A 14465-nucleotide genomic window follows, 5' to 3' on the forward strand; every position below is an offset into this window, starting at 1 on the left:
CATTTGCTTAAAGAACTATAACAAATTTCTGGAAGAGTGTCGAAGAAGTAAATGATGGTGGTTTTTTGTGGGGAGAAAAACTTGGTGACTGGGGACAAGGGGTCAGCAAGAGGCATTCTGTGTATATACTTTTATACTTGCTGACATATACGTGTGTATGTATATATGTACATATACATATATATGTATTATTTATTTATTTATTTCAATAGCTTTTGGAATACAAGTTTTTGGTTACTTGGATAACTGTATGGTGGCAAAATCTAAGACTTTAGAACACCATCACCCAAGTAGTGTACATTGTACCCAATATGTAATTTTTCATCCCTCGCCCCACTTCTTCCTTCCCCCTTTCTGAGTCTCCAATGTCTACTGTGTTTCCATAGCTTAGCTCCCATCTGTAAGTGAGAACACTTATTAGTTGCTGCAAAAGACATTATTTTCTTTTTGTGGCTGAATAATATTCCATGGGGTGTGTGTGTGTGTGTGTGTGTGTGTGTGTGTACCATTTCTTTATCCATTCATCAATTGGTTCCATATCTTTGCAATTGTGAATAGCACTACAATAAACATACATGTGCAGATGTCTTTTTGCTATAATGGCTTTTTTTCCTTTGGGTAGATGCCCAGAAGTGGGATTGCTAGACCAAAGGGCAGAACATTTAGTTCTTTGAGAAATCTTCATGCTGTTTTCCACAGAGGTTGTACTAATTTGCAGTCCCACCAGCAATTACACTTCCTGATTTTTGACCATGAACTTGATTTATCTATTGAAAGAAAAAATTTTAAGTATTTTTAAATAAAATTAAATAAGTAAATGCTGCCCTTGCTAATTAGTTATCTTCAAATACAATTAAATAATGAAATGAGAAAGTATGGGTAGGAATGTGTCATTTATTTCACTTTGTAGACACTGCCTTTTTTTTTTTTTTTAAAGAGTCTTCCTCTGTCACTCAGGCTGGAGTGCAGGGGCACAACCTTGGATCACTCCGCCTCCCAGGTTCAAGAGATTCTCATGCCTCATCCTCCTGAATAGCTGGGATTACAGGCACGCAGCACCGCACCCAGCTAATTTTTGTATTTTTAGTAGAGATGGGGTTTCACCATGTTGGCCAGGCTAGTCTTGAACTCCTGACCTCAAGTGATCCACCTGCCTCCCAAAGTGCTGGTATTACAAGCATGAGCCAACATTGCCAACGTTGCCAACTTCTTTTTAAAAGTGCTTTGTTACCTCAACCAATTTAGAAGGTAGAGAAAGTTTAGGTGAACAAATAGGTCTCTAAAAATAACAAGGTTTGCCTGGAGTCATGCAATTATTGCCAGGTAAATAAAAATATAGTATATTTCCTGTGTCTTGTCAAGAACCACAGGTGTTTGCTGTGAGTAGAACTTAGATGAAAATCATTTTATATCTTCTGTGCCCTGGCTTTGGGCTCAGCCAAAGAGGCTAGAGCCCCAGACCAGGCTGCTTGGGCTATGAGAGCCTATGTCTGGCTGAGAGCTGCTGAGCAAAGGTCACCATCTTTCAGTAGGGAAAGCACCTGTGATACTGATTTCCTCAGAGCATTTGCCTTATACACGACTGTATCCCAGTTCTCAGAAAATCCTGGCAATAACAAGCCTCAGGATTACAGAATCTACATTTTCAACTGCAGTGAGACACACCTTTTATTTTTTCCTAAATTCTTAGCCACCTCTGAAGGTGAGGGAGTTGGGGGCAGAGGCATGTCCCCTCCCCTAAGACTTCTGTAGTCCTTGTGGTCACACTAGACTTGTTCGGCACTCTGTTTGGTTGAGTTACAAGAGGGTCATAACTTCTTGTGACTTCCAGTGACTTCTCCACAACTCTCAGTCCATCTTAGAACTTCTGCCATGTAAGGTCATCTGGGGCTTTCTCTCAATAGGTGATTAAAGAAGAAAATCTACAGGGAAACAGTCAAGAAGTTGGGACCTACATGTTGCTAAAGTTTGCTAAGCTGAAGGATGAGTTTGAAATTGTTGGAGACGTCCGAGGCAAAGGCCTCATGATAGGCATAGAAATGGTGCAGGATAAGGTAGGTGCTCATCTGCTCCGCTCTCTGCAGCTGCCTGGGGCCAGCAGGAGATAGAGAGGGAAGCACTGGCTAAACTTCATTTACTCTCAGGGAGAGAGTGCACACAAACAACAAAGCCCTTCAGAGATTCGTAGAGAGTGTTGAGTATGAACAAAATGCTGGCAGATAATCAAGAATTCTAGAGGGATGAGGGAGACCATTTGGGAAAAGAAACCAACATTATCCTTGCCATCCTAGGCAAAGCACAAAGGCAGTGACTGATACTTAGAAATACAGGGAAGAGAGGAAATTATTTGGGGAGGAACAGAAGGAAGTAAGAAAGAAGGGCCAGAAAAAGGTTATGGTGAAGATTTGAGGTGAAGATATTAAAGATATATTGGGGTGGTGGTGGTGGTTGTTGTTGAGACAGAGTCTTGCTCTGTCACCCAGGCTGGAGTGCAGTGGTGTGATCTTGGCTCACCGCAACCTCTGCCTTCTGGGTTCAAGGGATTCTCGTGCCTCAGCCTCCCAAGTAGCTGGGATTACAGGCACGCACCACCATGTTTGGCTAATTTTTGTATTTTTGGTAGAAATCGGGTTTTGCCATGTTGCCCAGGCTGGTCTCAAACTCCTGACCTCAAGTAATCTGCCCACCGCAGCCTCCCAAAGTGCTGAGATTACAGGCATGAGCCCCCGTGTTTTGTGTTTGTTTGCATCCTTGCTTGCTTGTGAATGGATTTAATCTCCCAAGTAACCAGGGAAGAATGTTGCCCACAGAGACCTCTAACTCATCATAGCAACAATTGAATGTAGCATCTTCCCCCAAACCAGAAATTTCTTTCAAGATCACTGTTTCTGTTTCTCACCCTGTACCATTCTCCCAATTACTCAGCCTCAATACCACAAAATTATCTGACTCCTCCTCTTCACTTGTTTCTAACATCAAGACCCATTGATCCCTTCTCTGCCATGTCTCTCAGATCCTTCCCTGTGTTTCTACCACAGCCCCTATAGTCAATGCCTGTAGGAAATTATCCCTTTCCTCCATGAAATCAAAGCCTGAGAAGAGCGGGAGAATCTTGGGAGTGCGGATGAATAGCCAGACTAACATCATACCCACAGGGACCCAGTTTTCCCTGGCAATTTTTAAGCTCTTTGGTCTTACCATCACCCTGCTTTAGAAAAATTGATGCTCAATTCTTCTACTGTTTAGACCAGACATGGATATAAGACTGTTGAATTCATACCACATGTCAGAGCCAGGGCAAAGCTTGGATGTTTAAATAAGATTTGAAAGCCAATGGAAGATACTAGGAAAATAAACAAAGGTCCCCAGCTCATGGGTCATTTTATTTATTTATTTGTTTTGACCCCAACATGCTTTCTACAATGGAGAGCAGCTCACAAGTCATAATGTATTTAAGTGTGTGGACAAGTACAAGAGTTTTTGTAAGGCTCAGCAGAGTCATCCTAATCTCCACCCAAAGGGTTCTATCAAAGTTGTCTATACTCCTCAAACTGTAGACTCCAGAGAGGAAAGCCCAATGAGAGAGGAAGAGTCCTTTTTTCTCTGTTCTTAACCCAGCCTCTGTGTGCCCAAAGTCATATGAACAAAGATGTTCATCAAAATTTTGTCTCAGTAAAACACCAGAATCCCCCTCCCAGATGGCCATTCATACAGAACTAGCTGAAGGCACATCCCCACTATAATGGCATAGATGTATATTTGACATGGAAATATGTGCAAGCTATATTGTAGAAAAAATAAAACAGGTTAGTCTTAATCCATTTGTGTTGCTGTAAAGGAATACCTGAGCCTGGGTAATTTGTAAGGAAAAGAGGTTTATTTGGCTCATGGCTCTGCAGACTATACAAGAAGCATGGGACCATCATCTGCATCTGGTGAGGGCCTCAGACTGCTTCTGTTCATGGTGGAAGGGGAAGAGGAGTTGGCATATGCAGAGATCACACAATGAGAGAGAAAAAGCAAGAGAGCAGGAGTGGGTAGGTGCCAGGCTCTTTTCAACAGCCAGCTCTAGAAGGAATTAATGGAGTGAGAACTCATTATAGAAAGGACAGCACCAAGACATTCATGAGGGATCTGCCCCCACCACCCAAGCACTTCTCATTAGGGCCCACCTCCAACATTGGGGATCGAACTTCCATTTGAGATTTGGAAGGTCAAATATTCAAACTATAGCAAGGTTATAAAATAGTATCCATAGAAGGAGCTCTTTTTCTCTTCACTGAACCAGTTGTTAGTTATAAGCATGGGCTCGAAGGACAGACCACCTGGATTTAAATCCCAGCTCCTACATCCCCTGATTCTACTCACTGTCCCTCACTGCCATTCACTCTCCTACATCCAAATGCCACTCAAGCTTTTCCTCAACCATGGAACTCATTATTCTCCTCTCTGTATCTACCAATGGAAATTCTAGTCTTTTTCTAGATCAAGCTCTCCATCACATCTCCTTAAAGCTTGCCTTTGCCGCCCCTTCATCCAGGAGATCCACCCTTCAGAGAATTCCTCTGGTACTCTCTAAGGATCTTCTTTGAAAAGATCTTTCCCGCTATGTTAGTCCATTCAGCCTGCTATAGCAAAGTTCTGTAGATTGCATATCTTATAAACAACAGAAATGTATTTCTCATGGTTATTGAGACTGGGAAGTCCAAGAACAAGGTGCAGGCAGACTTGGTGTCCAATAAGGGCCCACTTTCTGGTTCATAGATGGTGCATTCTTGCTGTCCCCTCATATGGTAAACGAGGCAAAAGAGATTTCTGGGGCCTCTTTTATGAGGGTTCCACTCTCGTAACCTAATCACCTCCCAAAGGCCCCACCTCCAAATATTATGCCATCACTTCGGGTATTAGGTTTCAACATATGAATATTGAAAGACATGAACACTTATTCTGTGTCACATAATCTGTATTTGCTGACTCACTTTTTATGTATAAATACCTTATTTTCCTTAATAAGTTTATACTTTTGAGGCCAGGAAACATACAGATGGTAAGAGCTTCATGTTTGTCAATTAATTTCAGACCCCTGCACCACATCATACCACAGTAGCGTAATTATAACATCCCAGAACTTTGCTCTGTTGCTGTACAGCATCACCCAGGATCGGTACTCCCATATTCTGTTGGTAAGGAGGTACTGCCCTTTGGACAGCAATTTGTCTGTAGCTCTCAAATTTTAAATGTCTGTGCATTTTGACCTGGTGACACAGTTTGAATATTTTTCCCCTCCAAATCTCATGTTGAAATGTAATCCCCAGTGTTGGACGTGGAGCCCAGTGGGAGGTGTTTGGATCATGGGGGTGAATCCCTCGTGAATGGCTTAGTGATGGGTGACTTCATGTGAGATCTGGTTGTTTAAAACTTGTGTGCCACCTCCCCACTCCCTCTCTTGCTCCTGCTCTCACCACATGAGCCATCTGCTCCCGCTTTGCCTTTCTCCATGATTGTAAGGTTCCTGAGGCCCTCTCCAGAAGGAGATCTGGAGCCATGCTTGCACAGCCTGTAGAACTGCGAGCAAATTAAACCTCTTTTCTTTATAAATTACCCAGTCTCAGGGATCCTTTACAGCAACACAGGAAAGGCCCAACACACCTGGCAATTTCTAGAAGTGTGCCCCAAAGAAATACTCTCAAAAGTGTCTAAAAATATGTATGAATAGGAATGTTTGCAGCATTTTTTATAACTGTTTATAATTTTAATTTTTCCATGAAAAACTGGAAACAACCTAAATTATCAACAATAGGAGACTGAACAACTTACTGCAATGAAACACTAGGTAACCTTTAAGAAGACTAGGTCCAGGCCAGGCACGGTGGCTCACGCCTGTGATGCCAGCTCTGTGGGAGGCCAAGGCAGGCAGATAACCTGAGGTTGGGAGTTCGAGACCAGCCTGACCAACATGGTGAAACCTCGTCTCTATTAAAAATACAAAAATTAGCTGGGCATGGTGGCACATGCCTGTAATCCCGGCTACTCAGGAGGCTGAGGCAGGAGAATCGCTTGAACCCAGGAGGTAGAGGTTGCAGTGAGCTGAGATGGTGCCGTTGCACTCCAGGCTGGGCAACAACAAAAGTGAAACACCATCTAAAAAGAAAAAAAGCACTAGGTCCAAATATACTGACATGGAAAGATGTTCAAGATATACTATAAATTATCAAAAGAAACTTGCTGAACATTATAAAATGAATTTTTTTAACATGCACATAGATGTATTTGCATGCATAGAAAAAATATCTGGTTCACGCCCTATGTCAATAGCAGGCGTCCCTAGGAATAGGATGGGAAGCGAGGAGATATTCTGTTTTACTTCATGCACTTCCAGAACATCTGAATTTTTTTAAAAGATTAATTTTACAATTCTTTAAACATAGATTCACCAAAAAAGATAAACATGAAGCTCCATTCTACACTCATCCAGAAGTTTATTACTAGCATGCCCACTTCGTTACCAAGCAGTTGGGGCACAGGCATGGGCACAAGGGCCTCAGCAGGCTGCGCTGTGGCTTTAGCCTCAGCAGAGTTTCAGATCCTGCTTTTTTTCCCTGGGGAAGGCATACAAGTTGTTCAATTAGTCATAGCAGTTGAGGCCAGGGAGGGATAAAATGGGCAAGAGAGCCAGGAGGGTGCTGGCCCAGAACAAAGTTGGGGTGAAGCCATACAGACTCCATCCATTCAAAACTGTTGTGTTGGGTCAGGCATGGTGGCCACACCTGTAATCCCAGCACCTTGGGTGGTCGAGATGGAACACTTGAGGTCAAGAGTTCGAGACCAGCCTGGCCATTATAATGAAACCCTATCTCTACTAAAAATACAAAAATTAGCCAGATATGGTGGCAATTGCCTGTGATTCCAGCTACTCACGATGCTGAAGCAGGGGAATCACCTGAGTCCAGGAAGCAGAGGTTGCAGTGAGCCGAGATCTTGCCACTGCACTGAAGCCTGGATGACAGAGTGAGACTCTGACCCAAAAGATAAAACCAACAACAACAACAAAAGAACTGACCCCCACAAGCCAACCTTCCTTCCAGATTACTCTCCAAGGTCCTTCTGGCCTCTGGCCTCTCAAATCATATTTAATGCCCTTCTAGTTCTCACAGTTTAGCCCTAAATCATTTTCATCGTCCCTTTCCAATCAATCGTAAGCAAGAATGCAAATAGCATTTTGGGTTCAATGAGAAGATTCTAGTCTTTCCCTCTCCCTCGGGTCCTTTCTGATCTAACAGTCTGAAAATTTGAACATGTATTTTGCTTATCTTAAGGCTTTAAAACAGACCAAAATGCGCATATCTCTCAAGGAGGCCCAGACTTACTCTGTTCTCAGAAGATGACACCATACAAGACATGGAGGATTGGGGAAGGAGCTGGATCTGGGATTGGTGGGAGAAGGAAGTGGATGCCAAAGCCCCAGAGCGAGGGTGGGTAGGAAGTGCAGAGGAGGTAATGAAGCTGGGCACACTGGAGGGGCCCCGCCTACCTCATGAGGATCCATCGCAAGGGCTGACCCAGAGCAAGGCTCAGGTCTTATGTATCTAAAACCCGAGATCCAGCCTGGTGCAGAAGCTCAGTGGCTGGCCTATGGAGAAACAGGAGGCCAGTGGCAGCGACAGGTCTCAGCGCTCATCGTGGGAAAAATTAGAGATGCGTTTAGCCCAGTCACCTGACGACAGTTTCAAAAATGCAGCCGGTATGGTGACTCACGCCTGTAATCCCAGCACTTTGGGAGGCTGAGGCAGGCGGATCACGAGGTCAGAAGTCGAGATCAGCCAACCAACATGGTGAAACCCCGTCTCTACTAAAAATACAAAAATTAGCTGGGCGTGATGGCATGCGCCTGTAATCCCAGCTACTCCGGAGGCTGAGGCAGGAGAATCGCTTGAACCAGGGAGGTGGAGGTTGCAGTGAGCTGAGATCGCGCCATTGCACTCCAGCCTGGGCGACAGCATGAGGCTCTGTCTCAAGTTTAAAGAAAAAATGCAGATGCTTAAGCTCTGCTTCAAATATTCTTTTTTTTTTTTTTTTTTTTTGAGACGGTGTTTCGCTCTTGTTACCCAGGCTGGAGTGCAATGGCGTGATCTAGGCTCACCGCAACCTCCGCCTCCTGGGTTCAAGCAATTCTCCTGCCTCAGCCTCCTGAGTAGCTGGGATTACAGGAACGTGCCACCGTGCCCAGCTAATTTTTTGTATTTTTAGTAGAGACGGACTTTCACCATGTTGACCAGGATGGTCTTGATCTCTTGACCTCGTTATCCACCCGCCTCGGCCTCCCAAAGTGCTGGGATTACAGGCGTGAGCCACCACGCCCAGCCCTCTGCTTCAAATATTCTAATACGATTGGCCTAGCGTGAGACCCAAATACCTGTCGATTGAAAGCCTTCCAGGTATTGCAGACACGCTGTCAGACATGACATGACTAAGTCAGAGGAAGACGTTTATACTCAAGGACGCAGAAGAAAGGCTGCAAGTCAGCCTAGTGTCTGACAGGGAGGGGACCTGTTTCTGATGGCTGGGGATCTGACACAGCCTCTCAGCTCCTGGAGCACTTACCTTTCCTTAACCCTTAACCCTGGAGGATGCAACCTTGGGGGAGAAAGAATAAGTCCCACTTGCAGGGAAAATGAGAACAAACCAGTTCCTCCTCAGCTGTCCCCCTCCCCCCGCCCCCAGCGCTGCCCAGGGAAAGCTCAGGCTGTTGGTGCCTTTGTGCGACTTCTGAGCCATTTCCTGGACTTTGAAACAAGCCCTTTCCATGGGCAGAACAAAGTGAAGAGTTAAGGAGAATTTCCATATAAAACAGACTCCAAATTTAGCTTTTAAGGAGTCAGACCCCCAAGGTAGCCATTACCAAAGCTAGATTCACTGGCTATCCCCACGGAACTTCATTTTGTCTTTTGGGAATTTGGGATGAATTTGGGATTAAAAACAGACATTTTTAATAACAGTCTCCAAAAATCTGGTTCAGCAATTAGCAGCTTTATTTAATTACAGGGGAAGGAGAGGAGAGAGAGAAAGAGGGAGAGACAGAGAAAAGAGGGGCATCGATGGCCGGAGGGTTTTTCTTTTTTCTTCTTCAAAAAATAATTTATTTAACCATTCAAACACCAAATAACAAGCATTTTAAAAACATATTTACAGAAAAGCCGACAGCCTCTTCCCCAGGAAGAAGTAAATAAGATCCATGAGGACTGCAAAAACATGGGGCTCCTCGTTGGCAAAGGCGGCATTTTTGCTCAGGTAAGAGAAGCGCTGCTCTTTAACTATCACTCTAGGTAGGAGTCTCCCTATTGTCCTAATGCTGGTCTGAGTTTCTTCACAACTGTGCTGGGGGACCCAGTCACACGTCATCTAGGGATGAAGCTCAGGTATGCAAAAAAAAAAAAAAAAAAAGTGGGAGTGGGACAATGCAGCCTCAGGCCACTAGGAGGCGCTGAGTGAAAATCGTTTGGTCGTCGCCGCGGTTCTGTGGGGTAAAAATAGAGGCAGACGCAGGATGGCCAAGGCAGACAGTTTACAGTATGGATGATTAGAAAAATCACAGTCATGCAATCAATAATTTGTCTCCTGTATAATTAATTCTAGCCCCTGTGAAAGCAATTCCTGCTGTTCTTAGCTCTGCCCCAGGCTCTGACTTGGTGACCCTGATAAGCCTTAGTGGCCTCACTGGCAGCCCCGAGTGAGGCTTGTCAGAAAGATGGAGGACGACGTGGGCATAGCCCCTGTTGCCAAACTTGAAATCAGCCACTGCCAGTGTCCTTCACCCTTAGGCTGGGAGATTCAGAAGTCAAACCCTCCCATTCCCTTCCTTGAAAAGCCACGCCCAGCTCCGTGGCCTCACCCTGCGCTCCCCCAGGGCCGCTGTTGCTGCTGCTGTGAGTGAAGTGGGCTGCCCCTCAGTCCTTCACAGCAACAGGCCCCTCCCCAGGCATGAGCTCCAGGGCAGAGACTTGAGAGAGAAGATAACTTTGGCTTCTCCCTAATTTCTCTTATCCTTTGCCAATTTGTTTTCCCATTTTAACATCCCTCATCCTTCCCAGTTTCCCTGCTCCATTCCTGCTTCTCACAATTTCAGTGGATACTGAAATATCTACTTCTTGCCTCATACTTCTCAGAGAAAATTGAATCAGGCAAAACCTCCATATAAACTCACCCATCCCCACAACTATTTTTACCTCCTGTGTTAGTCCACCCAGCCTGCTATCACAAAGTGCCATAGACTGGGTGGCTTATACACCACAGAAATTCATTTCTCATAGTTCTGGAGGCAGAGAAGTCCAAGATCAAGGTGTCAGCAAGTTCAAGTTCAATGTGTGGTGAGGGCTGTCTTTCCAGGCGGCCATCTTTCTGTTGTGACCTCAAGTGGCAGAAGGGGCAAGAGAGCTCCCTGGGCCTTCACTCATCTCCACATGGGCTCTGCCCTTGTTTTATGTAAATTTTTGGTGCCACAAAAGAAGTAGCGCTCAAATATAAATTTAAATTTCTCAGCAAGTCAAATTTGCTTTCTGCAGAAAGGGTGCCCTCATTAGCCATCTTGCCACAAGAGGGCACTGAACAAAGAAGGCAGGGCCATTTATATCTAACACTTCACCCTCCTGCTGTGTCCTCATTCCATTGACTGAAACGACTTCACAGCCTGTGCTGCACTCTGGTGGCTAAGAACTTAAAACTTTCCTAAAGAGGTAAAAGCAGAGGAGAACAAAGGAAAAGAGGAAGTAACTTAAATGCTTAGAGAGGCAAAACTACTTCCAAATAAGGAAGAGGAATAAGCTTTGACCTAAGACTCACCTGGGCTCATCCAGGCACATCAGGGCAAATATCAGGTCGAAGTGTAGGACTAAGAAACACACTTATTTCTTCATTATAACTAACAGCTACTTTAAGATCATTAGCAAAAGCCTTAAAGCAAATTAACCTTTGAAGAAACTATTATTTATTCATAATGAACTAAAAGGAAAGCTTTGAAAAGGAACCTTTTATTAATTCTTATTTCCTACAGCCCTCATGACCTAATCACTTCCCAAAGGCCCCACTTTGTTATGTGCTAAGGAACAGGTGCTATTTTGGGAACTGAAACTATTAGGTTGGTGCAAATGTAATTACAGTTTTTCTGATTTTTTTTTTTTAACTGCAAAAACTGTGGTTACTTTTGCACCAACCCAATACAATGATAAATAAGATCTAGTTCTTCCTTCATGGAGCTAGTGGGAGAGATAAAGCCCTCCTAAATGGAGAATATTTTAAGTCAAAAATGCATTTAATACACCTAACCAACTGCACATCATAGCTTGCCAGCAAACTGCAAATGTGCTCAGAACACTTGCATTAGCCTACAGTTGAGCTAAATCATCGAACAAAGCCTATTTTATAATAAGGTGTTGAGTATCTCATGTAATTTAGTGAGTACTGTACTGAAAGTGAAAAACAGAGGGGTTGTGTAGATACTTGATGTACAATTTCTACTACTGCGTATCACTTTCCCATCATTGTAAACTAAAAAAACTCCTGTCAGGAATCATCTGTAAAAGTCTGTGGTTCAGAGGAAATGACTAAAGATCATGATCTGTGGGTCATCAGCATTTACATGGTGAGATGAGGAAATCTCCCAGGAAGTCTAAGAGAGGCTGGGTGCGGTGACTCACACCTGTAATCTCCAGCACTTTGGGAGGCCAAGGTGGGCAGATCATTTGAGGTCAGGAGTTTAAGAACAGTCTGGCCAATATGGTGAAACCCTGTCTCTACCAAAAATATAAAAAATTAGCCAGGTGTGGTGGCACAAGCCTGTAATCCCAGATACTCAGGAGGCTGAGGCAGAAGAAATGCTTGAACCCGGGAGGTGGAGGTTGCAGTGAGCCATGATTGTGCCATTGCACTCCAGCCTGGACAACAGAGTGAGACTCCATCTCAAAAAATAAAAATAATCAAGGGCAGGAGAAGGAAAAAGCTGCCCAGGTAGAGGCTGAAAGGGTCGACAGGTATTAGAAGAGTAAGAAGAGTGTGACGGCATGGAGGAAAGAGAGGGGAGAGATTCGGGAAGTGGGGTGGGAATTCCAAAGAGTCAAGTGCAGAAAAGGCCAGAGAGGATGAGAGCTGGAAGGTGCCCAGTGGGTTCCACACCTGCAGGTAACTTTAGTAGAGTGGTGGCAGAAGATTGACAGGGCAGAAACCAGACTGCAGCTGATTGAGATGTGAATGAGGGAAGGGCAAAGTAATAAATAATGGCCAATAAGCACCAACAAGTCTTTTTAGTGGTATGGCTAAAAGCAGGAAGAAAGCATTTGTGAGATAGCTATAGGGGACAAGGGGTCAACACAGCTTTGTATTTGGTGTGGTCTAGATTGGAGTTATGAGAGCTTTAAGCCTGCTTGTTTATAGGCTAAGGGGAAGTTGAGGATGCAAGAGGACAAAGGGATGTTTCCTGGAGTGAAGGTGATGGGAGAATCCAGAGTCAAGGGCATAGGTGGACAATTTAGCATTGAACAGTAAAGACATCTTGTTCTCTGAGCCTTTAAAAAAGGTTGTAAAAATGGATGTGGGAGCAAACAAGTTTACCTTGCCTGACAGCTTCAATTTTCTGAGAAGTCTGAGAAGTCTATGAAATACAGGGAGAGGTGCAGGAGTTGAGTAAGAAAATTGAGAGGAACGATAACGGTTTCAATTGAGAAAGGATGCTGACCGTGGACAAGGAGGGTTGGGAGGACCCACAGAAGTTGGAGACCCTGAATATCTAGCCGTGTCGCTCAGCCTAGCTGTGTGATTTTTCTCTAACACGTCTCAGCCACCTAGATTGGAGAAAAGTCATTCAATAAAATCTTGTATTAAGGCTGGAATTGGCCGTATAAGTGCAGCAGAATAAGGGTGGAAACACAAGCAAAATGAAGGGCACGTGCAAGCCCAGTTCAGCCAACGCTGTGCTCTGAGCTGGGTGGAAAGGAAGGAGACCTGAGTGGGGCAGTAGACCTGAAGACAACAGATGAATTCGGATTCTGAAGTTTTCATGAAAAGGAAAGCTGTAGTGGGAATCAGACATTGAGTTACTCTTGGTGAAGAGGAGGCTCATGGCGTTGACCATGGGTACAAATGGATGTAGAGGGACAGACATGAAGTTTCTGGGAGTTGTGGCAATAAGGCAGTGAGGAGCGTGTTTGCTGGGTTGCACATATGGACATGGAAGTCACCCTGGGAAGAAACGGAGTATAGAGAGGGGCCCAAGACCTCAGTGAAGGTGAGGAAAGAGCAGGAGGTAAATATATGACAAACACAAAAGGGGGCAGAGCCAGATTGTACAAGAGTTTGTATGGAGACTGGAGAGTGAATGGCCTGGATCCTGCACTGGGGACGGAGGAGGATTCAAGCCGAGAGAAGTGTGAGAAACGTCCTAAACACCAGGTTTTGGATTTTTAGTTTAGTGAATTGCCTTGAAGTCATGTTTGATTCTCTGATGATTTGTTTTTCCATTTCCCTGTGTCTTCTCAGACATTCCGCATTGCACCCCCAATGTGCATCACCAAACTAGAAGCTGATTTTGCAGTAGAAGTATTTCATTCTGCCTTGACCCAGCACATGGAAAGAAGAGCTAAGTAACATTTTCAGAAATAAAGAAAACCACAAGTCTGAAGAATGTGCCACTTATGTTCAAGGGTGAATTTGAAGAATTTCAGAATCACTGGTATCCGGAGAAAACCTGCAGCTCTCCATGGGAGCTGTGAAAGACATGGTTGACTGCCTACCAGCCATATTTGTTAGCAGAACCGGTATTATTTTGAGAACTCCATTATTCAGAGAAAAGATCTCCCTAGCTCAAAGAATAAATCCTAATTCGTTTATGTTAGGTACGGTAATTTGATTCCTCTTTGCAGTGATTGGTCTATGCATGAATATGTGATGTATTTTTGTTCAATGAATTTTGAAGAAAAATCTTTTGGCAAAGGTGCCTCCAGGGAAAGTTTTCTTCACACCTCATTCTTCAGCTCAAAGAGAGATGTCTTCTTCTTGCACTGAAAACACCATATGTCCATGATGAGATTCCTGGCACCATGTCAGTCGTCTTGAAGTCATGAGGAAAATCCTATTTGCTGAGGTTGGAAGGTGGACTGGAAGCCAAATGCTTAGTGATGTCAATGAACCCTCAATCATTCTTGGACCCACCCTACCTCAGCACTGCTTGATATATGAGGTAATAAATTCACTGGACTGCATAAGACTTTTTAAATTTTTCACTATTACAGCCAAAAGCATCCTGAGAAATGCTTCAGAAAATACCCTGCAAGAAACCACAGGCTCCGTCTCCTTTAACTCCTTTAAAACATCTATCAGAGCCTTCTTTTCTTGTCCTTACCTCCTACCAACATCCCACTCTGGTCTGAGCCCTATTACTCCTGTTGCAATACTCTCCAAAACCATAAGTTCCCAGACTG

General features: G+C 44.2%; 1 protein-coding gene across 7 annotated transcripts in view; it reads left to right on the plus strand.

Annotated features, from left to right (window-relative positions):
- The window catches only part of AGXT2 (alanine--glyoxylate aminotransferase 2), a 45548-nt gene extending 31302 nt beyond the window's left edge, over positions 1–14246 (plus strand). For 4 of the 7 annotated variants that reach the window (XM_035291694.3, XM_002745068.7, XM_035291695.3 and 1 more), the window contains exons 12-14: positions 1905–2054; positions 9190–9288; positions 13525–14246. In XM_035291694.3, coding sequence (XP_035147585.1) covers positions 1905–2054; positions 9190–9288; positions 13525–13632 — 357 coding nt within the window. In that variant the 3' untranslated portion in view covers positions 13633–14246. The remainder of the gene's footprint in view (positions 1–1904; positions 2055–9189; positions 9289–13524) is intronic. The other 3 variants (XM_035291696.3, XM_078365611.1, XM_078365612.1) reach the window with 1 other exon arrangement.
- The last annotated feature ends 219 nt before the right edge of the window (positions 14247–14465 follow it).

This window comes from Callithrix jacchus, chromosome 2 (assembly GCF_049354715.1).
Source record: "Callithrix jacchus isolate 240 chromosome 2, calJac240_pri, whole genome shotgun sequence".
Classification (NCBI taxonomy): Eukaryota; Metazoa; Chordata; class Mammalia; order Primates; family Cebidae; genus Callithrix; species Callithrix jacchus.